This window comes from Empidonax traillii, unplaced genomic scaffold (genome assembly GCF_003031625.1).
Source record: "Empidonax traillii isolate 1590-97213 ecotype Southwest subspecies unplaced genomic scaffold, ASM303162v1 scaffold958:size599741, whole genome shotgun sequence".
Taxonomy (NCBI): domain Eukaryota; kingdom Metazoa; phylum Chordata; class Aves; order Passeriformes; family Tyrannidae; genus Empidonax; species Empidonax traillii.
The window spans coordinates 255,789-281,240 of NW_020956151.1; the positions used below are offsets into that span (position 1 = coordinate 255,789).

Here is a 25,452-nt window from a genome sequence, read left to right on the forward strand (position 1 = left end):
CCTAATCCTGGGAAATCCTGGTCTGTCTACTTCTCCTCTTCATATATAAGGCTGTGCTCACCTATCTGTGATCTTACTCCTTCTCAAAAGGCCATCCCTTTGTTCCCCTAAAGCTGAGTTTGCCCAGGAGGTGGTTTTTGAGTGCTTTACTCAAGGACAGGAATGCCAAAAGCATTTCCAGGAGCTGAGGAGCCCCTGGGACAAAGGGAGCAGAGTAATAGTGCTGGGGTCACACACAGAGGGGAGTCTGGTCCCTCCAGATCAAGTGTCAATCGAGTGTCCCCTCTGCTCCTTCAAAAGAGCACAGCAGGACAAGGAGCCAGTGCAGGTCTCTGTCACACTGAGTGGGTGAGTGGCATTGCCCACACCTCACTCACCTCTTGTTTCAAGCTACTTTGTGTCACTGAACAAATCTGGACACTCTGAGGCCTCACCCAGTTCCGTTTCCCGGTGGGTAGCAGCTCTGGGCACGCAGTGTGGCCGGACATGGGGCTGTGACGCACAGCAGGACTGGGAGAACCCCCTTGCACGTGTGTGAGGGGACGGAAACTGTGAGTCAGCAGTGACACCAGCTCAGTTCCCCTGAAACCAGGGAGTGCAGGGAGCTGCTGTGCCACTGCTCCCTGCCAGGAGCTGCCCACCCTGCTCACCCCCAGCACCCGCTCAGGCTCTGCTGCATCCCAGGTCCCTGCTGGGTGCCAGCTGCTCGTCCTCCCTGCCCATCCCTGTCCCCATGCCCAGCCCCGAGTGGCAGTCAGGTGATGGCACTGGTGCCACGCTGGCCCCGTTGGCTTGACCCTGCTCTGCTGCCCCATCTCGAGGTGATCTTTGATCAGTGACCTGAGACAAGCAGAGTTGGTGGCTGTCACTGCAGTGACACGACACTGGCGCTGGTCTGTGTGTGCTCACTGGTGGGCAAACGGCACCTGGTACGGCTGAGAGGTGCCAAAATCTATATCCATGTCACCATCCAGCGCTGGGGACACTGCAGCTGTCCCCTGCACCCTTTCTGGTAGGCCTGTTGTGATAGGGGTGATGGTTATAAACCAAATAATTTAGATTAGAGACAAAGATTATAAAGCTCTCTAAGATAAGGATGGTGAGACACTGGCACAGGTTGCCCAGAGAGGTGGTGGATACTCCATCCCTTGAAGTGCTCGAGGTCAGGTTGGACAGGGCTTGGAGCAACCTGGTCTAGTGGAAGATGTCCCTGCCCATGGCAGAGGGGGTGGGACGAGATGGTCTTTAAGGTCCCTTCCAACTCAAACCATTCTTTGATTCTAAAGGGATAAAGACCTGGGAAGGGGTGGAGCGGGAGGGGGGCTGAGGGATGGAAGAATGGAGGGATGAGGGGATGTGAGACAGCAGAGACGCGGAGGAAAGACGGGGACAGAGGGGTGAGGGGGAAGGGCCGGGGCAGGAGGAGGCGGCAGAGGAGGAGGAGGAGGAAGCCGCTCGCCGGGAGGCGGACGGAGGCGGGCCGGCTCGGCCCCTCCCGGGGCGGGCGCTGCCGGTACAAGGGCGGGCGGGCGGCGGCGCGGCCCCCATTCATCGTGCACGGCATGGCCGGGGGCGGCGGCGCGGAGCGAGCCGGGGCCGGGGGGCTCCTGCCGCCCCCCTGCCGCCAGCACCGCCGCAAGGTGAGCGCCGGGACCGCCTGGGAGGGGAGGGTGGGATGGTCGGGACGGGACGGGACGGGTCGGGTCGGGTCGGGGGGCGCTTCCCGGTGTGGCTAACGCCAGGTCCCGGTTGCAGGAGAGCCGCGAGCGGCTGTCGGTGTGCAGCAAGTTGTGCTACGCCGTCGGGGGGGCTCCTTACCAGATCACGGGCTGCGCCCTCGGCTTCTTCCTGCAGATCTACCTCCTGGACGTGGCGCAGGTACGGCCGGGACCGGGGCTGTGGGGGAGGGAGGGGGGGCCCGGGGGTCTCGGAGCTTCCCGTGCTGCTTTGCCCGTGGGATGGACGTACCCGTGGCTTGGAAATGTCCCGGCCCCCACTGGAATCGCCCCGCGGGCGCGGGAATCGCTCCGGGGGCTGCGGGTTTCCCCCGGGCCGCTCCCACGCGTGTTGCTGTGCGGCCGCTTCGTGCTTGGGTTCCCCGCGCGATGAAACGGGCTGGTGGTGGTGGCTGTTTTTTGGAGGGGGGCAGGACCTGCAGCGTGCCGGGACGGTGTGAAACAACGAAGGGAAGGAAGCCGCGGGAGAAGTGCCCGGGGGCTCCCTTGTGCTGGCTGCGGGGTGGGTTTGGGGAACTCTGCTCTGAGATGTGGGAGTTCGGTGCGGAAAGAGTGTGGTGGGGCAAGGCTCAGAGGGACTGGGCACCTCAAATCCCCCCGAACGAGGGGGAGAGACCAAGGGACTCATCCCGTGCTCCCAGATGGCAGTGGGGTTGCAGTAGGTAGGGTTGGGAAGGTCCTGAGGGGCTCAGGAAGGGCAGCTGGGGTTTGCATGTGCTGACACAAGATCTTCCTCCTGCAGCTGGATGCTTTTTATGCCTCCATCATCCTGTTTGTGGGACGAGCCTGGGATGCCATCACAGACCCCATGGTGGGTTTCTTCATCAGCAAATCCTCCTGGACCTGCTTCGGCCGCCTGATGCCCTGGTAAGTGCTGCTGGTAGCACCCTGCATTCCCTGCCTGATGTGTCACAGCACTCCCAGTCAGCTTTGAGTGTCCCCTGGCATGAGGTGTGGAGGGCAGGACGTGCTGACGCCCTGGCTCACCCAGGTGAGGTGCCAAGTGCCCCAAAAAAAAACCCCAAGGTGCCACCAACAGCTGGGAGGGCCTCGAGTTTGTGCCTGTTGCTCTGGCCGGTCAGCCCGGCCTGGCTGACCTCCGTGTCACTGCACCTGCAAGCCCCAACCTTCCCCCCCCTGGACTTTGTTCAGCGGCGGTTGCAAAGCCCCGGCTGGTGGCAGGGCCGTGGTGCCAGCGGAGCAGGTGGCATCACACCCACAGGGAGGAGGGACGGGGGTGTGCGTGGTGGTGGGTGCTGGCTGACAGTCACGAGGGCAGGAAAACAGCTGTCACGGAGCTGAGTGACCGCACGTGGATGCTCCGGCCGCCCTCGGGAGCGGGGAGGTCGGAGCAGATGCCAGCGGGGTTCTGTGAACCCCCAAACGGCTCGTGCCTGCAGCCAGGGTGGATTTAGGACATCGGCGAGCACCTGTCCCCGTGCAGGAGCGTGGCAGGGTGCTAAGGCCTCACTGTGGGCACGGTGGCATGTCCTGGGCTAAAATAACCCCGTGCGCCTGCAGGATTGCTGAAATACAACTGCAGCGAAGAGGGGTGGGCACGGGGGGGAGTGGAAGTGGAGGGACGCAGCCCTTTCCCCCCGCAGATTATACCCTCTGCTTCCTGGCTTTTCCTGGAATAGCTCTGGGCAGCAGCAGCAGGCAGTTGTTGGAGCCAGGCTCCACGCACGGCCTGAAATAGCTGCCCCACGGCCGGGCCTGGGGTCCGGAGATTAGCGCGGGGCTGGCTGGGCTGTGTGTGGGACAGCCTGGGATGGCTGTCGTGGCTCTGCTCGCCCTAATCTCGAGGCAGGGGGGTGGGGATGGAGCGGCTGCATTCCTCCTGCTCCGTTAAAATTAGCCAGGGCTTTCGGCTCGCTCTGGGCCCCTCAGCAGTGCCGGGGCAGCTGGAGCTTGCTGCTATTGTACGTGGCTCAAGGGCTGCCTGCTGAGTCCAGTTTGGATGGAGTTGAGCTGATTTTAAACCTCTTAAACCCAGGGTTTGCTGGTGGTGTGGGGCTGCACAGTCCCAGGCTGGTGTTGCTGCTGTGGCTGCAGAGGTGCCGATGCTGCCTCAGTTTCCCTGTGTGCAAAGCCAGGAGCTGCAGGCACTGAGGGGTCTTGGAGGCTGCTGCTGGACCCCAAACCCTCAGCACCTGTGAGGTTACTCTGTGTAACCCCCCTGTGTGTGAGAGTTTATTGCCAGGTTCTGTGAGGGGGCTGATCTGTGGTTCCTGCTACCTCCAGCTCAAAGCTCACGGCTTCTCCAGCTCCTTAGGAGGGCCATCACCTCTCTCCCTTTCAGTTCTTTCCTCTTGTAACACTTTTTGTCACGTTTTTTTCCCAGCAGCTCATCCAGTGGCTGCTTCCTCTTCTCCTCCAGCCTCGTGGTCCCAGCTCCGAGCTGGGACTTCCAGCTAAGAGCTGGGATCCCCATTTCCTTGACCACCCCAGACTTCCCGCTGACTAAACTTTTCCTTGATGTGTCGGTGACGGAGGAGGAACCCCCCTGGCTTTGACCTTCTGCGGCGGGGGGGGCCGCCGTTGGCAAACAGTTACAAACGGCGGGGCCGGGCAGGGGTGTGAGCGCGGCACAAAGGAACACACCATCGCGCCGGGGCCAATGAGCGGGCGAGAGCGTCACGGCAGCCGCCTCCGAGCGCCTTAATCACCTCGGCCTGGGTCAGGGGTTACTCCCAGTCACTCCTCTGTGTCTGCCCGGGGCTGCCGGTCAGCCTTGGCCGGCGCTCAGCATCCCTAGTGCCGAGGCTGGCGAGGGGGGGGGTCACGCCACGGGGAATTGGCGCATCTGACATCCACGCGCCCACGGGGGGCGTGACGTTCTTCCCGCCGCTGCTCTGGTGATTCATTCAGCGTTTCCCCGGGCTCCACGTATGTGCTCGGCGATAAGCGGCAGCAGAGGAGGGGCTGGAGCAGGCTCGCCCCTTTCCTCCCCTCCCGCCTCTTCCCCCAGAGGGTGACGTGGGTGCCGAAGAATGTGCATGTGTTGGGTCCTGTGCAATGCCTCTGTCGCTCTCCATCCATGGAGATCCAGTTTCTCGTTCTCCCCTCCCTTCCCCCTCCCTCCCCCCCCCCGACTTTAAATTTAAACTTTGCGTCCTGTACGTCAGCCTGGACGGAAAGATCTCGCTGTACCCTGGCAGTGCAGGGCCAGCTCTGGCCGTGTGTGGCTCCGTCCTGTGTCCAGTTCTGCTGGATTCGCTCCAGGATGCAGTCTCCTGGAGTTTGTGGAGCAGCAGGGTGCTCGCAAATCCCCGAGCAAAAAACCCATCTCCTAAACGGATGTGGATGTGACCTCAACATCTGGCTCGCTTCCCTGCAGGAGGAGGAATTCCTCCCGTGCTTCCCTCAGTGCTGGGGGTCCCTGGGTGCCTGTGGCGTCCTCGGGGTTCTGATGCAGGGCACAGCTGTGCCCTGGCTGTCCTGCAGCAGGACAGGGGTTATGAGACCCCCTGGATGAAGTGGGCAGGTGCCCTGGGTGGCTTCCTGCTCCCATCACCTTTGCTGGCTGGTCCTGCAGGGACTGCTGCCAAGGGCCAGCAATGCCCTCTGATCCTCCGTTGCGTTTTGCATCCCATGCCCCTGCTCCCACAGCTCTGGGAAGCTGGGCAGAGGTGGAAGAAGGGCCAGGCTGCTGCTGGCTGGTGGTTTGCCCCATCGCTGCCAGCAGAACTGGGGTGACCCCAGGACCAGGGCTTGGGGAGGCCTGGCAGCAAAGCCAAGCTGGTGAGAGGTTTTTGGCTGCTGGGGAGCAGGGCTGAGCTGCCTGGCTGTCCCCCAGCTGCTCCCCAGCTCTTGCCAGGATGAGGGAGGTGATTACATCCTGCTGAACACAGCAGCGCTGCCTGGGGAAGAGGTTGGGGCCAGGGGTGGAAGCCAAAAGCAAGAGCAGATCAGTCGCTTCCATGGAAGGAGGCATCTCTGTTCTTGCAAGTCAAACTCTTGCCTGGAAGTCTGAGTCAGCCCTTTCCACCCTGTGAGGCCTGAGCTGCTGCCTTCAGCCTGGTTTGGATCAGCCCTGGGGCAACCCCCTCCTGGCCAAGGGTTGGAGCAGGGTGGGCCACCCTGGGGCAGCTCAGGAGTCCCCCAGATGAGGTGTCTGAACCCCACTGGATGTGTGGAAGGCAGGGGGACCTGGGCTGATGGGGTTACCCAGGCCCTGTGTGCCCAGGAGACTTACACTCTGCTCTCCCAAAGGATCATCTTCTCCACCCCATTCGCTGTCATCTCCTACATCCTCATCTGGTTTGTGCCAGACATCTCCAGGGGCCAAGTGATGTGGTATCTTGTCTTCTACTGCATCTTCCAGACCCTCGTGACGGTGAGTCGGGCTCTGCACACAGCAGGGTTGGTGGGGGAGGGATGGAGGGGACCAATCCCTGCCTCCCCCGTGCTGAGTTGCACAGAGGGGCAGGTCCTCCCCTGCCCCAGGTCCCCTGTTACACCTTCCCTGAGCCAATTCTCCTTGTGCCATTGCAGTGCTTTCATGTGCCTTACTCAGCACTGACCATGTTCATCAGCAGGGAGCAGAGCGAGCGGGACTCGGCCACTGCCTACCGTAAGAGTTCCCCCCTTATTCCCCCTGTGTTCTCCCCTTGTTCCTCTCTTTCTCCTCCCCTTCCCCCAACTCTCACTGGGGGGATCCTCCTCATACACTCTCCTGGAAGTGCTCCTTTGACTGTCCCTCCATCCCAAGGGTGGTGTGTGATGATCATTCAGGGCTTGGATTGCAGCTGGTCCAGCTCTTTCCGTTCCCCTTCCCTGGCTCCTCCAGCAGACATCCTTGTCTGTTCTGGTGCCAGCAGCGCTGAAGGGGAGATGATCCCTGTTAGGGCTCTGCCTGGAGCAGATGATGGGGAGTCTGAGCTCCTGAGCCTTTCCTCCTGCTCCATCAAAGAGCGGTGAGAGCTTCATGACCACAGCTTGGCCTCTCTGACTCAGTTTCCCCAGCAGACACTTTCCTTCCCTGTGGCTTTATCACGTGGGGATTTGGAGGGAGCTGTAGCAGAGCTGGGCTGGCTCACTTCTCCCAGTGAAGGGCAGTGAATGGCAGCTGGGCAGGCTCTGCTGTGGACAAGGGTTTGCACCCACGCCCTGCGTGCCCAAGGGCTGTGCTCAGTCCCCTCTGGCTTCTCCCTCCAGGTATGACTGTGGAAGTGCTGGGCACCGTGCTGGGCACCGCCATCCAGGGCCAGATTGTGGGCAAAGCGGACACTCCCTGCATTCAGAGCCCCTTTTTCATCGGCACGACCAACTCCTCGGTGGCCCTGGAGGAGCTGAACATGACCCACGACACCGGCTCGCTCACAGACACTGTAAGCTGGGGAGGGGGGAGATCCCGCCGTGTTTCCTTGCCCTTTGGAGCAGACTAATTCCTGGGATGAGCCCCTTCCTCACCTGTCCCCCCTTCTCTTGCACAGAGAAATGCCTACATGATCGCTGCGGGGGTCATCGGGGGGCTCTACATCCTCTGTGCCTTGATCCTGTGGGCGGGCGTGCGGGAGAAGAGAGGTGAGGCTTGAGAGGTGCTGCAACACCCCTGACCCGTGGAAATGCTGCGGTTCCTTCCTCTCCACGAGCCTGGCTGAGCCCTTGGCCCCTCATTCACGGGTCAAGCCCCAGAGGAGAGGGGTGGGTAGAGCTGAGCTCCAGGTCTGGGGGGCCCAGGGAGGTGCTGTTTAAGGGCAGCACTGCAGGCAGGAGGCCAGAGCACCTCTGGGGTGCGTCAGGCACAGCCATGAGGGCTCAGCTCTGCTCTGCACTGTCAGAGATAAAGATTATCTCGCACGTTTTTGGCTGGCCAAGGTTGCCAGTGCCAGCTAGGGCATCCCGGGGGGATGTGATATCCAAAGTCCCGTGGCTTCTGTCCTTCCCTTCTCCCTGCTTATCCCATGAGGGATCAGCCAGGCCTCCCTCTCCCCTCCTGGGGCTGAAGGACCCCTGCATGAGGGCAGGGATTGCCCTGACTCCCCTGGGGTGGGGTGCTGAGCAGCGGGATGGGGCCCTGCACCCCTTGCACCCAAGGGTGCTGTTTCAGTGGGACTAACGATGGGCTGATTTGCTCTGCTCCCCAGAGTCCTCTGAGCTCCAGTCGGACGAGCCTGTGTCCTTCTTCCAGGGGCTGAAGCTGGTGATGAACCACGGTGCCTACATCAAGCTCATTGCCGGCTTCCTCTTCACCTCGCTGGGCTTCATGGTGAGCTGGAAGGGCTGGGGAGAGGGAGCAGCAGCGGCACGGCTTGGGGGTGGCTGCAGGGACGATCCTGGCGGGCTGGGAGCACGTGAGGTGGCAGCTCCACGGGCCGGAGCTGCCCCAGGGCGGAGGGGAAGGATGTGGCCTCGTGCCCCCGGGGTGGGTCGGTGAATGGCCGCTTTTTTCCCCTGCCTGTGCCCGGGGCGCAGCTGTGGGAGGGCGAGCGTGTCCCCCTCAGGAGGTGGGGTGTCCCCCCTAATCCCTGTCTGCCTCCTCCGCAGCTGCTGGAGGGAAACTTCGCCCTCTTCTGCACCTACACCCTGGGCTTCCGCAACGAGTTCCACAACATCCTGCTGGCCATCATGGTGAGTGTGGCCCTGTCCTGGAACGCTGTGGGATCCAGGGGGTCCTCCCTGGGAGCTGGCACGGGATGGCAGCTCTAGGGGGTGAGGGCAGGGAGGTCATGGGGCTGTGATGCTCTGCCACAGGGATAGCGATCAAAGATCCCTTGGGAGAAGGGGAGGGAGAAGAAGCTGCCAAATGTCCTGCAAAGGCCTGGTGGGTTGGCAGGAACAGCAAGGCCTTTGTTCCCGAGTGAAGGCGGCCAGAGAAGGGGCAGACCAGGAGCCATGGAGGCCTTTTGTCCAAATCCTGCTGCTTTATCTCCCTTCCCCCCTGCTTCAAGAAAAGGATCTCAGTGTTTACTGCCAGGAAGATGGAGCAAAACAGCTCCTTGAGGGCCCTTTCCAGCTTGCCTCATCCCTGGGAGCACTTCCCACCCTCTCCTCAACGGGATGGAAAGGCCCAAGGTGCCGTGTTCCCCCCAGAGCCTGGCTCCTGGCCATGCTGTGACCGTGGTGACAAGATCAGGTCCCTTCCCAGCACCCACAGTCGGAATGGGTTCCTCCCTCTGTTTGGGCAGGTGCTCCCCAGGGTGCTCCACACTGGGGAAAGAGGTGGCCCCACGCACACACCAGCCCCAGCAGCATGTGGAAACCACAGGTGCTGGGAATGTGATGGGGGGAGGCTGTGCCCAGGAGCTGCTTCTTGCTGGGAAGAGCTTTTCCCCCAAGGGAAGAGCCCTGTGACACTGTGTGACCTTCTCTTCCCACAGCTGTCGGCCACTTTGACCATTCCCTTCTGGCAGTGGTTCCTCACCCGCTTTGGGAAGAAGACAGCTGTCTATGTGGGCATCTCGGTGAGTGGGGTGGATCCCACACGGGGTGAAGCAGAGCTGTGTCCCTCTGAGAGGGCTCAGAGCTGGGCAGGGGCTGCTGCTGAGGATGATTTGGTGCCTGTCCCTCATCCTGCTGTTTGTGCCGCTGTGGATGTGGCCAAGCCTGGCAGGGAAGGTGCTGTGGGGCTCAGGGATAAAGGTGGCACTGCTGGTTCCCTGGCTGTCCCTGGGACGTGTGGGAGGGAAGGGGAAAAGGCAGGGGGTCTGGATCAGGCACTGCTGATGCCAACCTGGTTGCTGTCCCCCTCTCCAGTCTGCCATCCCCTTCCTCATCATGGTGGTTGTCCTGGATAGTAACCTCATCGTCACCTACATCGTGGCCGTCGCAGCCGGGATCAGCGTCGCAGCCGCCTTCCTGCTGCCCTGGTGAGTGTGAGGGCCTGGAGCGCCCAGCACTGTCCCCCAGGGCTGGGCAGGGCCTGAGGGGGGGTTAAAAATCCTTGAAAGGCCACTTTGCAGTGTTTTCACTCCGAGATGGAGCTGCTGAGAGAAATCCTCTCAGCAGAGAGGAGGTGATTTGTTGGCCCAGTCCTGGTGTTCACCATCCCTCTCTCTGCACAGGTCCATGCTCCCAGATGTCGTTGATGACTTCAAGCTGCAGCACCCCGGCTCCCCTGGCCACGAAGCCATCTTCTTCTCTTTCTATGTCTTCTTCACCAAGTTTACCTCTGGGGTCTCCCTGGGCATCTCCACGCTCAGCCTGGAGTGAGTTCTTGCACGGGAGCTGAGGGAGGTGGTGGGCAGGGAGGGAGACCAGTCTTGCACCTCTGCATCCAGACATCTCCGCTTCCCAAGGGCTGGGAGGGAGTTGAAGGGCTCTAAACCCAGTTGTTGCTCCAAACCTCTCCCTGCAGGGATGAATTCACCTCCTAGAACCCCCGTTTCCTCTGCCTGAAGGTACCTTTCTGTCCGCAGCTTTGCAGGGTACCAGACCCGGGGCTGCTCCCAGCCCAGCAAGGTGAACTTCACCCTGAAGATGCTGGTGTCGGCTGCGCCCGTGGTGCTGATCCTGCTGGGCCTGCTCCTGTTCAAGCTGTATCCCATCGACGAGGAGAAGCGGAGGAAAAACAAGAAAGCCCTGCAGGATTTAAGGTGAGTGCCGGCACGTGGGGGTGTGCGAGGGCGGGACCAGGCGGGTTGGGACACACTGTGACTTGTCCAGGAATCCTTCAGGACCCGTGGGTGGTGGGGCGAGGGAAGGGCTGACTTGTTTCCCCAATCCCAACTTCCAACGAGATGGCGTGAAGCGTTGGGAAATCAGCAGGAACCTGCCCCGGTTGCTGCACAAAACTTGTCTGGGGACATCCCTCTGGAGCCACTCAGAAGCTCCTATGCTCCAGGGCAGGTATTACTGGGATGGAGACCTTGCTCTATGGCTCATTCCATGCCTCCTTCCCAACCCTTTTCCCCAGGGAGGAGAGCAACAGCAGCTCGGAGTCGGACAACACAGAGCTGGCCAGCATCGTGTGACCCTGGCCACGTCCATCCGCTCCCGCCGGGGGCTCTCTGAAGGGCTCTGCCCCTCCAGGCTGGTCCAGCCTCGTGCCAACGCCGGTGTCTGCCTTTGGAGCACCCGGAGAAGCCGTGCGGAGCATCCACCTCCTGGAGAACACGGGATCTGTGCCGGTCTCGTGCCTTCCACGGGCTGCACAGAGCGCTGGTAGTGTACATTACACACACCGAGGCACCTGCGTGTGCCTCACCAGACACAAGCACTAATCCTGCCGGGGGGGCCTGGAGAGCAGAAGAGGCCGGATTGGGATCGTTTTGCCTGGAACACTCGTGCCCACTGCCCCTCCCTGCCTGGGGGACGGGGGTGATCGTTGGTGTACATTACACTGTCGGTGTGCCCGCGCCGAGCACGTGAGCTCACCTCTGCTGCCTGCACATAGGACACTAATTTGGGAAGCTGTTCTTTTTTTTTTATATGGCCTAATTAACTTAATGGTGTAAATAGGGAGCTGTTTCCTGTTTGTATATATCTGTACAGAAACCGAACTCGAGGACCTGTTAATATTAATTTACATAAAAGTGGGGGAAGCCAGCAGCGAGCGTGAAGGATTTGGTTTTGGTTTTTTTTGCTTGGCTGGGTTTTTTCACGGCTGTCAGCAAGCCCAGGGTCCCTTTAGACGCCGTGGGGTGCAGGATTGACTTTTTCTGAGCCGTGGCACAGGAATGCCATAATCCAGGCAGCCCCTTTCCCCCGTGCAGATCCTTGCTCGGTGCCGCAGCGATCCAACAAAGGCTCTATTATTTTCTCCTTTTCAAGAGGGAACGGGGGTGGAGGGAGGAGTGAAATCAAAGTGCTGCCAGCGGAGACTGTGAACCCGGGGCTGGAAACAGGAGAGGCAGCTGGGGAGCGGAGAGAAAGGGAATGCAGGCTGTGGGTGACACTCAACACTCCCTCCCAGGGCAGAGTGCCGTGGGAGCACTGATCTCCGTGGATATTTATACCATCCTCTTGCATTCCCTCTTCCACAGCAGCAGTGGGGGAGAGCCCTGCTTTCCTCACGCCTCCAGCAGCAAGTGTAACTCTGGGGGAAAGCAGGCTGGAATCAGTGCAGGGAGGATGCACCAGGGATGAAGCAGGATGGGGTGAATTCCCAGTGTGGGGACTGTGCTGGCTGTGCTCTGTCCCCAAGGCCACTCTGCTGGGGGACAGGGCTGCTGCCTTTTGTTAAGCACATTTGTCACAGTGAGAAGTTGGGGGGGGGGGTCAGGGGGAAGGATGGCTCATCCTTTGTTCTCCATTTGGGTACAAAGGACTGGAATGAGGACCAGGTTTAAAAATAGCCCAGAGGGATTAGACCTGAGCTGGGAATGCTTAACTGGGCCCCCACTCTGCCACCATGGTCATGGAAAGAAGGCAAAGGGATGATGGGAGGAGGCTGGGAGCTGAGCAGGGGCAGGAGGCAGCGCTGGCCCTGCCTGGGGTGCTCCCTGCCTTCCCAGGGATGGAGCCTGCAGGGAAGGAAGGTGGACAGGATGAGATGGGGATGAAGCCAGCGCTCCCTGCAGCCCCTGTGGCATGGCAGGTGGGTGTCATGTGCACCCTCTGAGAGAGGAGAAAGAGGAGGACAGGGCTCCAGCCAACACAGAGCTCGGGATTGTTGCGAATGTACTGACCCCTGCCCTGCTCCTGGCCGGGATTGCCGGGAGTTATCCTGGCACCATCGCCAGGGCCTGGCTGCCTCCGAGGGGTGTGGGCAGCGCTGCTGCCTCCAAGGATTTGAAAGATTGCTGCTAGCTTTTGTTTTCAAGGAGTTTCAACAGAAATAAGGGACATTTTATTCTCTGCCTCCTTGTTTTCTTGGCTCTGTGGGGCTCAGGAGGAGCCTGTGTTCAGGTTTTTTTTTTGCAGCCAGCTCAAGAGACTAAAACCATACAGAGCTTGAGGCAGGGCCCGGATATTCCAAGCAGAGCACACCTCTCCTATTTGAGGCTTTTAAGAAAATAGATCTGTGAGGAAAAAATGACCGTGGCAGTCGATAACACTTGAGCCCTGGGCAAAACTCCAGCCTCGAAGCTGGAGATGTTGCTCCAGTTGTGATTACAGAGGGTTCCAGTCCAAGCAGGGAGAAAGTCTCTGGCATGGGGAGTCTGCCTGGCAAGAAACACTCTGGGATGTGTTGCCCGCACATACAGCTGCGCTGTGACTTAATCCACATGGGCTTGGGGATGCAGAAAATGCATCCAAGTGCCGGGAAGCACCTCCTTGCAAAGCTGGAGTGACAGCTGGGTGTGCCTGGGCTGATGCAGGGGTGGTGCTGTCCCTGTGGAATCAAAGCCAGGACGTGGAAAGCACAGGGTGTCAGCTGCGTGCTCCCACCTGCTGAGCTGGTGCCACTCACGGCACATGGGCTGGGGCTCTACATCCCGGGAATCAGCTGCAAGGGCTGGGATTGGGCCCTGAGTCCCTGCTGATGGGCTCTGACAGGCTGCCAGGGGAGCTTTCCCTGAACTCCAGGGGCACTGCTGCCTGTGCAGGAGCAGAGCAGAGGGTTTCTGGTCTGCTCGGGGAACTGCAGAGGGGACAACATCAAGCAATTACCATTTGTAGCTCGAAAGGGCAGCAGGTGAACCTGCAGAATTGCATCCTCTGATGCCAGGGGTGGCTTTGCCAAGAGGCAGCACCATCCTGGCCAAGGCAGGGGCAGCAGGAGGGACTGGAGGGACAGCCCCTGAGGTGAGAGCAGCCACGCTGGGTGGGTCTATTCACCCTGCAGGGGATAAGTGGAAGTGTGGAAAGTCTCTCCTCGCAGAGGGTGAGGAATAACCACCCTCCTTATCCGCAGGGAAAGGGCAAAAAGCCTCGGATTTATCTCCCAGCTGGATTTGTGAAACATTCCAGTGGCTGCTGCTGGGGATGGTTTTCCCTTGGCCCACATGGAAGGACCCACATGCCCCACTCTGCAGCACCACCCAGGACTGGTTTCAGACACCTCAACCTGCAGGTATAGCCTCTGGGACGCTGGATCAGCAAAGAGATGCAGTTGGAAGTTGGCTCAGCCTGGGAAGCTCTGGGGGGCAGCAGGAATGCTGGAGCGGGGCTGTGCTCGGGACAGGTGCTGGCCCCGTGGGTCATGGCGAGCAGACAAACGTCCCTGGGCTCTGTCACCAGCTGGAAGCAGGGCCAGGTGGGCAGGAGGGAGGCATTCCTGGGAACAGCTGTCCCCAGGGGTCATCCTGTCTGCGCCACCGCGCTGAGGTCACTCACTTCATCTGCAAACACAGACTGGAGGCTACCGACCTGCTGTGGGGGGCTTTGGTTAATGTTTTGCAAGGCCACTGTTCCCAAGGTTGGAGGCAGCCACAGCACTGCAGGGTATGCACAGAAATGAGGGGCGGGGGGGTGGGAATGAGATGGTTTCTTGCTACCAAAAAAAAAAAATCTGTTTTCACAGGAATGAAGCTGGGCTGCACCTCGGACAAGTGCTCTCCTGCCAAAAGCCAAAGGGTGCTCTCTAGGGGACACAAAGGCATTTATAGCTATAAAATGGCTAAAAAAAATTAAGTAAATATTGCTTTGGTGCTCGGAAAAAAGGGGGACAAGGCACGAACCACCTGGCAGCAACGTGGGGAGGGTGTAAGCTTTGCCCTGGAGGCAGGGCAGGGCTGGCACAGCTTTATGGGCACTGGGAGCCCCCCACAGCTCACTGACCTCACAGGCCTTCTGCAAACAGGCAGCTCCTCTGTGACCCAGCCTTACCAGGAACCCGATCTTTGTTCCTCCAGGAACTGTGCTCAGCTGAACAAACCCACCCAAAGGCAAACACCTCGACTGGGGCTGGGCTGTGACATCCCCAGTGGGCAGAGCTCTCCCTCTCCCCTTCCTCTGGTTATTTCTAGTTCCTCTCCCCGTTCTCTGGTTATTTCTCCTTCCTCTCCCCAGTCCTGCTTCCTCCCCGCAGACACTGCCCTGCCCTGCTGAGGCAGGATGCAGCTGGGCTTTCACTGCAGTGGCTTTTTTAGGATGCTATCAAATACATATCACTGGCTGCACGGAAAAGAGGTGGTTTTACCTCGTTTTCTGTTTTACATCATGCCAGTTGATCCCGAGGTGTCTGATGACTATGGAGACACGGCAACAGGCACATCATGTGTTGGCAGGGTGGAAAATGAGGCAGGAAAAGCAGCAAAGAGCCTGAGTGAGCGCAGGGAGCTGCAGGGAGCCTCAGAAGGACGGGGAAGGACGAGGAGAGGGCAGTGGTGGGTCCTGCCGGGCTGGGTGCGCTCTGCCAGGGCAGCGGCTGCACAGACGGGACGGGGATACCGAGGGAGGGGGATAGCGGTGAGCTGTGTGTCCCCAGGGGAAGGGGAGTGGGGGAGCTGTGTGCTCACCCAGCAGACACACGACTCCCATGCTCTGGTGCGCACAGAAACGCAGCCCTCGGAGGGGTTTGGATGCCGCCCCAGCGGGAGCTCGGAGCTGGAGGATGCAGCCTCACTAGGTGTCAGCAGAGCCCCGCTCCCGGCGATCCCGCTGCCGTCCCCTGCCTGTCCCGGGCTCGCTGGGGATCCCGGTCCCAGCCGTGACCATCTATGGTAGCGCGGCGAGCGCAGGAAGCGGCGCTGGGGGCAGCCGAGCTCGCCGGGTTTCTCCTCCCTCCCATCCTGTCAACGTGTCCCAGCCCTCGCCGGGGGGCTCCCAGTCCCCCCCAGCCTCCAGGTCTCCAGGGGCTTCGGCGTGCCTGACACCCCCAAACCGGACAGAGGGTCCCAGACCTCTTAAGGACCCCAGAGCCCCCAATAACCCTTCCTGGGGGGTTATCTGCAGTCTTCCCCTGGGGGGCGGTCCCAGCTGCCCCTGCCGGGGGTCCCAACCCCTCTGTGAGGGCTTCGGGGTCCGAGAGGTGCCCGAAACCCCCCCGGGCCCCTCCCGGGGGTCCCAGACCTCTTGAGGACCCCATTGCCCCAGTAACCCTTCCTGGGGGAAATCTGCAGTCCTCCCTGGGGGGTGGTCCCAGCTGAGGGGGTCCCAACCCCTCTGTGAGGGCCTCGGGCACCTCCCGGACCCCAAAACCCCCCAGCCCCTCCCGGGGGTCCCGCTCCCCCCGGCCCCTCCCACAGCGCAGACCCCGCCCACAAAGCCCCTCCCCTCATCTCCTCCGGCCACGCCCACACGGCTCACACCCGCCAATCGCGGGGCGGTGGCCGCCTCAGGCCCCGCCCCCCAAGCGCGGGGCCGTGCGCACATCCGGCGCGCGGGGCGGGGCCGGAAGCGGCGGGCGCGGGGGGGGCAGGGCGGCGGCGGCGGAGCGGGAGCGGCGGGAGGTGAGAGGGGACCGGGAACACCGGGAACACCGGGAACAGCGGGAGGGGGACACGGCCCAGCCCCGGGGGCGGCAGGGGAGCGGGCACCGGCAACACCGGGAGCGGGGGGGACACGGCCGAGAGCCCGGTCCTGGGGAAGGTACCGGGGGCTGGGAACCGGGAGCTGGGAACTGGGAGCGGGGTGCGGGGGGAGACACGGCCCTGAGCCCGCTGGGAAGATGAGCCCGGCACCGGGGATCAGTACCGGGGGGCCTCGGCGGAGTTCGGGACCCCGACCGGGCTGCTGCGGTCGGTCCGCTGAACGCGGTGCTTTTTGGGGTAATTTAGTCACGGATCGATGTAAACGCCCCGGCCGGGGCAGCCTCGGGGGTCCCTGCGGGAGCGGGGGGGTCTCGGGGGTCCCGGGGACACATTCCTGGGGCTGGAGAGACTCACTGGACAGGCAGGTGTGTGCCAGGGATTTACCCTGCACAGGCAGGTGTGTGCCAGGGGATTTACCCTGCACAGCCAGGTGTGTGCCAGGGATTTACCCTGCACAGCCAGGTGTGTGCCAGGGGGTTATCCCTGACAGGCAGGTGTGTGCCAGGGGGTTTATCCTGCACAGGCAGGTGTGTGCCAGGAATTTGCCCTGGACAGGCAGGTGTGTGCCAGGGGGTTTATCCTGCACAGGCAGCTGAGTGCCAGGGGGTTTATCCACCTTCCCACACGGACTCGCCGCAGCCTGGAGCGAGGATGGTGCGGTTGGTTCTCCACGCCCCAGGTGCCATCTCCATCTTCCCGGGGTGGTTCCTGCCCTCAGCCTGTTGCTGAGTCCTCCTGCTGTGTTCCTGGCAGCGGTTAGGGCCGGATAAATATGGCACTGCTCTGGGTTTTGTGATGCTGAAAGGGAAAAACGACAGCGTGGATGTTTTGCACACCAAGTCACGGGATTTTTTTCCCCATCTGGGATTCTCCAGGAGCTGTGCTGTAGTGTAGGTGCACTGGAAAACCAGGAATCCCTGGCATCAAGGAACTGTCGTGTTCCTGTCCTTTTCCAGAGGCAACCCTCGTGTCCCTGGAATATTGCTGAGCTTTCTGGAAGCCAAAAATACCCCCTATTATTGATGTAGGAAGTTCATCCAGGCAGGCTGTGCTGGAGCAGGCACAGCTCGGGAGGGATGCTGAGGAGCTGCCATGCTCTGAATTCCTGATATGGAGCTTGGTGCTGCGTCCAATTTAGCTCAGATCCCAGATCCTCCGTTACTCCCCTGGTGGATTCGTCACCCTGGCAGGGAATGGAAATGAGAGGAGTGTGGCAACAGAGTCTGGCAAGTGCAAACCTCCTAATGCAGTTAATTGTGGTGAGAAAGGAGCCTTTGCTCCAGTGCGGAGCGAGGGGACGCTTCAACCGTCTCTTAATGTGAGAATAAAACACCAAATAACGTTTTTAATGGCTTCAGTAGGGTTTGTTGTATGGGAGAGCTGGAATAGGGGCCAGATGGATTTTTTTTTTTTTTTTTTTTTTTTTTTTTTTTTTTTTTTTTTTTTTTTTTTTTTTTTTTTTTTTTTTTTTTTTTTTTTTTTTTGGTTTTCTAAATAAAGTGGATGTGAAATAGCAGGAGCAGCCAGCACGGGTTCTGGCACCATGTCAGGAAGTATTGTTGTACTATAAACAGAGATCTCTGTCCTGGCAGCTGCTGGTGGGACCAGCAATAGATGTCTTGTGTTTGTGGCTGGTCCTGACCACTGGCTAAATTCAGGCATTTGACTCCTGTCTTGCTTCAAATAATTCCTTCCTCGATGAGCTAAACTGTTTAAAAAAAAAAAAAAAGAAAAAAAATCTATGGGCTTTTGGCAGATATAAATGTTGGAAATCATCTGGTAGCTGCTCCCCTGAGATATTCCAGTGTCAGCTCAGAAATAAACTGTGGTATGTTCCTAATTTAGTTGTCCCATCTTTATTTCTCTTTGCCCGTAGAAACAGGAAGTCGCTGATGCAAATCTCACGGTGCTGACAGCAGTTTGTCGGGCTCCTCACAGCTCAGTGCGAGCAGGAGCGTAGGTTTGACTTGCTTTGGCTATAAAACCAACATTTGTGTCTTCCAGAACGTCTCAGGAAGGGGCCAGGTTAATGTGCTGTCTCAGGCAAGTGAGTGATTTGATTTGTGCTGGTTTTATGAGAGGTTGCTCACCCCTCTGAGCAGCCTTTGGCCGGGATGTGCCACTCCCTGATGTTCCCCGAGCAGGAGATTCCTCTTGCTGTGATGCCCAGGGCTGGCTTTGGGGTAACTGGTGTTTTTACAGATAAAATCCCTTCCCTTTGTTGCTCCTCTCAGTGTATCCAAACAGTCTGGCTGTAGATGGAGCCTGTTTGTGGCACAGCGTGTTCAAAGCCGTGTTCCCAAGCTGCGGTAGGAAATAAAGGGCAGTTGATACATTAACAAATGTGCTGTGAAAAGGAATGGCCTCCCTGGCCCACAGTGAAATGTGTGTTTGCCTCGAGCCCATCACTTCCGCTCCGTTGGCAATCGGGAGTCCAAGTGAATTCTAAACGAGACCCGGGTTGAAATCCTGCAGGGAGAGCTTCCTCTCCACTCTGGAACTCCAACCCCTGGAAAGTCCTCCTCGTCCCTCCAGAGCACGGGGTGATGTGCAGAACAAAAGTGACTCTTCGATGATCCGTGTGTCTCAGCTTCCCCTTTAGAGAAGGGAAATGAGGCCTGACTGTTTGCACTGAGATCCGTGAAGTCAGCTTGTCACTTGCTGTCAAATTATTTTTGCATTCGAAGTGATCAGTGGGCAAAACAGTGTTTTAGATGTAGCCCAGGCAGGTCCACTTTGTGGTTATTTTCGTTTTTCCTTGCTAAACGTTAATCTGTGGATTACAAGCTCTGGTTTAGTTACAAGTAAACCTTTTTATTTCACTCCATATGGGTTTGCAGGCAGCAGAAATAGCTGCGTGCACAGTGCACAGAGCGCAGGGGAGGGTGAGTCAAGAGGACTGACTGAGACCCAGGACTTTGGGCTGCCTGCACTTAGCTCTCATTTCGACGCCAATTTACCAAGTGACTTATCTTGTAAGTTGCCCTAATGCCACCCATTATAAACAAATCAAAACGAGTTCACCATCTGCCCCACAGCACAGGGTTTATTGAGCACTGTGAGTTTATGGCTGCTGTCAGGAAAAACACGGAAGGGCATGTCAAATTGGCAGGGAGAGTGGAAGGAATGTGTGTCTCAGGGAACAGTGGGATGTTAAAGGGCACTAATCCCAGCAGCTGATGCGATATGCTCCTCGCAGCAGCGTGTTTTACTGCTGGGGGTAGGAAGCAGCCCTTCCATCTGGACTTTCTGGTTTGTAATCCCGATTTGCACTGCAGTTTGCGACTGGGTAATGGGGCTGATCAGATTAGAGGCCTTGCCTGGAATGTGGTGGGGATCAGCGGTGCAGAACAGCAGCTTTGTCTGCCCCAGCACACCCCGTGTCCTTTTTGAACCCCCCTGCGTTATTCCACCCCTCTGCCTTGCTGCTCTCAGAGCCAGGCAGAGCTTCCTTAACAGGTGGCTCTTCTGGGGGAAGAAGCCCACACTTTGAGCATGCTGAGAGCGGGGGAGGCAGAGCTGTGCTCTTGGCTGTGCTCCCACGGGGAGACGTGAGCCCTGTGCTGGATGCAGCAGGGAACTGAGGATCCTGTGGTTGGGATTTCTACACTGCACAGGGTTCAGGAGGCAGAGGTGTCATTACTGTGATTACAGGGGTGACTGCCATGGGGTTTCAGCTCCTCTGAACTCTTTCTTGTGTTACCTGGAAGCCATCCAGTCACTGCTGTCTAGCTTTATGCACAGCCTGTCCTCTGGCTCGCTCTTGGACAGGGGAGGAAACCGTTCTTTTCCTCTTGGAAGGGGGGTGGCCTCTCCCCTGCCCCCCCCCCCCAGCAGTGCTGCTCCTCCTCGTGCAACCAGGAGAAAGAGGGGTGGAAAATGGCCTTGTTTGTCTTGTGACATCAGCGCTGCTGCTCGTGACTAACGCTGGATGTGCCCCACATCCTCTGGAAATTAGGTGAAAGCATGCACTTTGGAGCAGGGCTGAGAAGGCCTGTGAGCAAAAGCAAAACCCTAGTGAGAACCTGAGGTTTCGTTTCTGAGGGGATCCAGTATCAGTTCATCTTTCAGCAGAGTAAACCCTGCCTCCCTCTTCGAGTAATCTAGGGAATATTTTGGGAAAGGGGTTCAAGCCCAAGGGTTGGAGCTCTTGCAGGCTGTAGCAGTGAGAAGGAAGCTGTGTCCAGGCCACAACAGTGATTCATGCTGTAAAATCTTCTGGTGAGTGGTGATAAGATAAAAATGCCATTGCTGACTTGCTGCTCCCTCCCTGCATTCCCTGTGCGTTACTGTGCTCCGAGCGTGACCCATCTTGTTGCTCGGTGCAGAGGCCCTGCAAAGCAGTAATTAATGGAAAGTTTAGATGACTCTTAAGACTTTTCCAGATGAGATGCTGCAAATGACTCGTGTGCCTCAGCCTCTTTTCCTGTGCAGTGCCTGCAGAGGAGGCTGCAGAGGAAAGAACAGGGGCGCGTTGTTGCAGCTCTGCCGCCCCAGCTCGTGCAGCTGCTCCTCTTGGCGTGTGCTGTGCCAGGGCGGCTCGTTCTGCAGGCTGAGGCTCTGCACTCGAGTGATGCTGGGCTTACAGATGTTCCCTGCAGGAATTCAGGGCTCCAGGAGGTCCCTGGGGAGGAGTTTACAGGGTCAAACCCTTCCTAGTTTTCACCTGGAGCGTGTGAGCTCCCAGCACAGCAGTTGTGCTTCGTTTGCTGTGTGGTCACGGCTGGGACTTTGGCCAGGAACTGACTGCAGGGAGATTCTGGGCAGACTGTTGTGTTAGTTGTGTCACTACAAGGTTAAAAGGTGGAGGTTTTGTGTTGTTAGACATTTAAGAAGTTCTTGAAATGGAATAGAAACTATTAAAGGAGCGACTGTGGCAACAGCAAGTGGCTGTTGCGTAATCTGACTGTCTTTGCTAATGTGAGAGTATTTGCTGTCCATCATCAGGGTGCAGACCTGGGTAGGAATTATTCTCCTGGAACTGGCAGAGCCTGTACCAGACAGCTGATAAACCCTCTGCAGTGTCTGGCACCCGAGTTCCACGCTGTCAAGAGGATGCAAATAATTACCTTCTGCCCCCGCAGGTCGTGGACAGCGGTCGATATGGAAAGGCTGGTTGAACGGTTGGAGAAGGCTGTGGAGCGCCTGGAGACGGTGTGCCAAGGGCCTGGCATGTGTGGAGAGGGCTCCTCCAAAGGTAAATCCCAGAGCACCTCCCCGGGGCAGTGTCGGTGCCGGGCGCGCCGGCAGCAGCCGTGCCGAGCTGGCACAGGGCACTTGTGGGGCTCTGGGGGAGCTGGCCCTGCTCAGGGGGAAGTGGGGTTGGGAGCAGACCCTGCGCAGGCGCAGAGGGCTGTGGTTACTGTCCTGTGAAGATAAGAACTTCCTGTAGCTGCAGCACTTCCCTCCAGGCTGAGCTCCGATGGTGTGCCCCAGGCGGGAGGTGCAGCCCGGGAGCCCAGTGCCTGTGTGAGTGCTCCCAGTGCCTCCCAGTGACCCCTGTGCCCTGGTTCCTTCTCTGCAGGAGTGGCTCAGTATGTGCAGGCTTTCGATGCCCTTCTGTCTGGCCCAGTAGCCGAATACATCAAGATCAGCAAAGAAGTCGGCGGGGATGTGCAGAAACACGTAAGGACTCGTGTTCTCCCTCTGCTCTGGAGAGGTGCTGCGTGTCCTTCGGGGCTGCAAGGGCCACTTTTGCTGTCAGGGTCTGCATTCCTTTAGTGCTGCATTCTAGGATCTTTATAATCCCTGAGGATTCAAAACAGATGCCCAGATAACCTCCAGCAGATTGCCACCTACACACATGCGATGAATCAAACCTCCTCCTGGAAATGTTTGATAGTTAAGCGCCTGGCTCTCTCTAGACCTTGGTCCAGGCCTTTAGGAGGCCTGAAAACCACCCAGCTCAGGAGTGTTTCACTCTGCTGAGGCTTCTCTTGAGGGTGGCTGTCTCCAAATTACGTGTAGCTGCTCCCTCCCAGAGCAGGAGCTGCGGGCGGTGGGACAACCTGTTAACCTGAGCCTGGGTGCAAGGGAATCTCCCTCATGTTTGTCTCTGTCCTCAGGCTGACATGGTTCACGCGGGTTTGATGAGTGAGAGGGCTCTTCTGGTGGTGGCATCTCAGCATCAGCAGCCAGCGGAGGTGAGTCTGGGACGTCACTGATGAGAAACCTCGTGTGCTCCTCCCTCGGCGTCAGGGGTGTCTGGGGGTGCAGGGGAGCCTGGGCTGTTGCAGCTGCTCCAAAAGAGGAACTGGAGGAGGTCTGGGGACACTTGCACAGCCGAGGTGGCACTTGCTGAAGGCGTGAACTGCCCTGGGTGCTCCCCCAGTTCTGAGCAGAGTTCTGGAGGGTGATTCTCAAGAGCTGCAGAACTGGCATTTTCCGGTTGTTACAGCAACAGTTACAGTTGTCAGAGCAGCTTGTGAGTGTCACCTCACAGCCTCTGTCTCGAGTTTCACCTGGCACCAGCTCTGCACAATCACTGCTCCCTGAGAACCTGCAGACAGGAGCCTGTCTGAGCCAGGAGCCACACTGGGATTTGTGCAGCGTGTGCTTTTCATTACGTGACGCTCACAGACTTTCAGGCATCAAAGTCCTCCTGGAGCAGAACAGACACTTCTGTCTATTGAATGGCCTCTGAATAAGAGCTGGCCTTTTAGGATTGATTTGTCCTTAGCAGGTAATTTAACACTTTACCCTGGGCTGCTGCTTCTCAGCAGGATGTGTGGCTGAGAATCTGATCCTGAATGTATTGGCTTTTCCCTGCTGAGAACTGTTTTTTTCCTGAGCAACAGGATCCCACCTTGCCTTTTGCAGTTATTATCTGGCTCAGCCATGGCTTCTACTGTTACCTTGTGGGAGCTGGATTTCTGTGCTCCTTTCCTATTCACTGCAAGATAAATCTGCATCTTTTTCCCCAAACTCAGCATTAGAGGGTTGTTTATCTCTCGCCAGGCTGGCTGGGATGCTCTGTGTAGCCTCCAGCCTGAGAATCTGCTTCTAAATCCCACTGACACGTTATTTAAATGAAGGATTATGAACAAAGAACACCTTAATCTAGGTTAGGTCTTTGTGCAGGTTGTCTGGCAGGAGTCTAGTTCTGGAGCAGCCAGTTTAAAATGCAAAATGAGTGAACTCTCAGTGCTTGTGGTGAAGAATTTCCCCATCCTGTGACTGGACAGTGGCACTGGGCCAGAGCTTCTGGAAGTGTGGCCTGGCCAGTGGTGCTTGAGACCTCTCAGTTTTCATCTAAATAGAGGAGGGGACAGCAAGAGAAGCTGAGGCACTTAAAAAGCAAGTTTTGCCCAAATTTGTCTCTCTCTGCTGCCACCAGCAGGAGACTTTCTAAGTGTAAAGGAAAGAAAAGTTGCCTAAGAGGCAGCTTTGGAAACGTGTAACTGTCTGGTTGCTCTGCTCTGACCTCAGAGCCCTTTTTAGCACTTCCAGTCAGCGTTCCAAGTGAGCAACACACAGAAACAGTTTTTAACCATCCAAATGCTAAAGGTGTGGATTGATTTGAGAAATAACTGGAATCTTGAAGTCTGGCTTGGTAGGATGACCTTTGAACTTGCTGTGACTCTTGATTGTGGTGCAGCCTGTGGGTCCCAAACCTGCCCATCACCCCTTTCTCCAAGGGGTTTGTGAAGGAGAGGAAAAACGTAACAAACTGTCTTGGAACAAAAGAATCCAGGAGAGGCAAATGCTATTTCTGTCCTCGTCCCTAACAAGCTTTGTCAGTGTCTCTTGGATTGAACGTGAGTCACAGTTCTTGGCGTGCTCCCATCCGACTGGGAGCAATGACTTCAGCCCTGGAGGAGCCAGGCTGTGGGGCTGAGCTGGGCTCGAGGGGAGGGCCAGGCCTGGGCAGGAGCTGGAGCAGAAACTTGTGCCAGTTGGAATCTTCTCCTGAGTGACCATCGCCTCGGCAGAGCCGCCCGTGAAGACGTGCAGCCATTCTGGAGCGCTGCTGATTAATCTCCTTAATTGTTATTGTCCCTCTGCAGAATGCCTTCTCAGCGCTCCTGAAACCCATCTCGGAGCAAATCCAGGTGGTGCAGAACTTCAGGGAGAAGAACCGTGGCAGCAAAATGTTCAATCACTTATCTGCAGTCAGCGAGAGCATCCCAGCCCTGGGCTGGGTGGCCATGGTAAGGACTCCGGTGGGAAGGGGTTGGAATGGTGGGAAAAGTCTGGCTCACTGCTCAGCTGTTCCAACGTGTTCTTTCTGCTCTAGGCTCCAAAGCCTGGTCCTTATGTGAAGGAAATGACTGATGCTGCCATGTTTTACACCAATAGGATCCTCAAGGAGTACAAGGATGTGTAAGTTCCCCTTCTCCTTCAAAGATCTGGAACTCAGTTTACTGAGCGTGCAGGGGCTGCTCTGGTATCTGACCACAACCGCCTTATAATTCCTTCTTCTCTGATCTCCTTGTGTCCTCAGAGATAAAAAGCAAGTGGACTGGGTGAAAGCTTATCTGAGTATCTGGACAGAGCTGCAGGCCTACATCAAAGAGTACCACACCACGGGGCTGACCTGGAGCAAAACGGTGAGTACTGGCTCCGCGTTGCGTGATTATTGCGGCAGAAACGGAGCTTGTGCAAGTGCCTTTCCTCTCCTCTGCTCTTACAGGGTCCTGTGGCCACAGAAGGGGCTAAAGCAGCCCCTGCTGCCCCCGCTGGGGTTGCACCCCCCCCTCCAGGCCCTCCCCCTCCCCCTGCCCCCGTGAGCTCCAGCACAGACGACTCTGCCTCGCGCTCGGCGCTCTTCGCCCAGATCAACCGGGGAGAAGGGATCACCTCGGGTAAGTGGGAGTGGCAGAGGGAAGGGAGGAGGGAGAGCAGCCACCAGCAAGGGAACTGCTGAGCTGCAGGGCCTGGTTTTGCTGCTGTCCCCCTGTAAACCTCCTTAGAAAGTGCATGACAAAAACCCGTCTGGTCCCAGTAAGGGGCTGGTAGCCAGAGGCAATGCCATGTGGTACGTGCTGTGTTCTCATCAGTACTGCATCAGTGTTTCCTGCTCCCTCCACTTGTCACGAGCTTGGGCTCAACTTAGGCCCAGTCCCTGTAATTTATTTGCATTTTGGCAAATCTTAATCATGATTGGTGTAACCACTGATGTCTCCTCTTTGTGGAACTGCATTCTCGGGGGAGAGCTGGGTCTCAGGTTTGACTTCTCTTGCAGGCTTGAGGCACGTTTCAGATGACATGAAAACCCACAAGAATCCAGCCCTGAAGAACCAAGGGGGCCCTGTGAGAAGTGGCCCCAAACCTTTCACTGCTCCCAAACCAGCCTGTAATGCTAATCCCTCCCAAACCACCTCTCCGAAGGCACCTCCACTGCTGGAGCTGGAGGGCAAGAAGTGGAGAGTGGTGAGTGCCTGCTGGGGGCATGAGTGGGTTGGAGGGATGGG

General features: G+C 58.1%; 2 protein-coding genes across 3 annotated transcripts in view; both read left to right on the forward strand.

Moving 5' to 3' along the window:
- CAP1 (cyclase associated actin cytoskeleton regulatory protein 1) overlaps window positions 1-25,452 on the forward strand; it is a 28,868-nt gene that overhangs the window by 600 nt on the left and 2,816 nt on the right. Inside the window, exons 2-10 of one of the 2 annotated variants that reach the window (XM_027903431.1) lie at window positions 12,642-12,645; window positions 21,124-21,236; window positions 21,564-21,664; window positions 22,105-22,182; window positions 24,046-24,189; window positions 24,276-24,361; window positions 24,483-24,588; window positions 24,672-24,843; window positions 25,224-25,411. In XM_027903431.1, the coding sequence (XP_027759232.1) occupies window positions 21,143-21,236; window positions 21,564-21,664; window positions 22,105-22,182; window positions 24,046-24,189; window positions 24,276-24,361; window positions 24,483-24,588; window positions 24,672-24,843; window positions 25,224-25,411 (969 nt within the window). In that variant the 5' untranslated portion in view covers window positions 12,642-12,645; window positions 21,124-21,142. Of the gene's footprint in view, window positions 1-12,641; window positions 12,646-15,921; window positions 15,959-21,123; window positions 21,237-21,563; window positions 21,665-22,104; window positions 22,183-24,045; window positions 24,190-24,275; window positions 24,362-24,482; window positions 24,589-24,671; window positions 24,844-25,223; window positions 25,412-25,452 lie in introns of those variants that run through there. The other variant, XM_027903430.1, reaches the window with a different exon arrangement.
- MFSD2A (major facilitator superfamily domain containing 2A) lies at window positions 1,562-10,985 on the forward strand. Its single transcript, XM_027903429.1, has 14 exons — window positions 1,562-1,640; window positions 1,756-1,878; window positions 2,479-2,603; window positions 5,952-6,075; window positions 6,234-6,312; window positions 6,897-7,069; window positions 7,175-7,265; window positions 7,829-7,950; window positions 8,229-8,312; window positions 9,062-9,145; window positions 9,438-9,550; window positions 9,746-9,889; window positions 10,100-10,276; window positions 10,597-10,985. The coding sequence occupies exons 1-14, from the start codon at window positions 1,563-1,565 to the stop codon at window positions 10,652-10,654; spliced, it is 1,575 nt and encodes a 524-aa protein (XP_027759230.1). The 5' UTR covers window position 1,562; the 3' UTR covers window positions 10,655-10,985.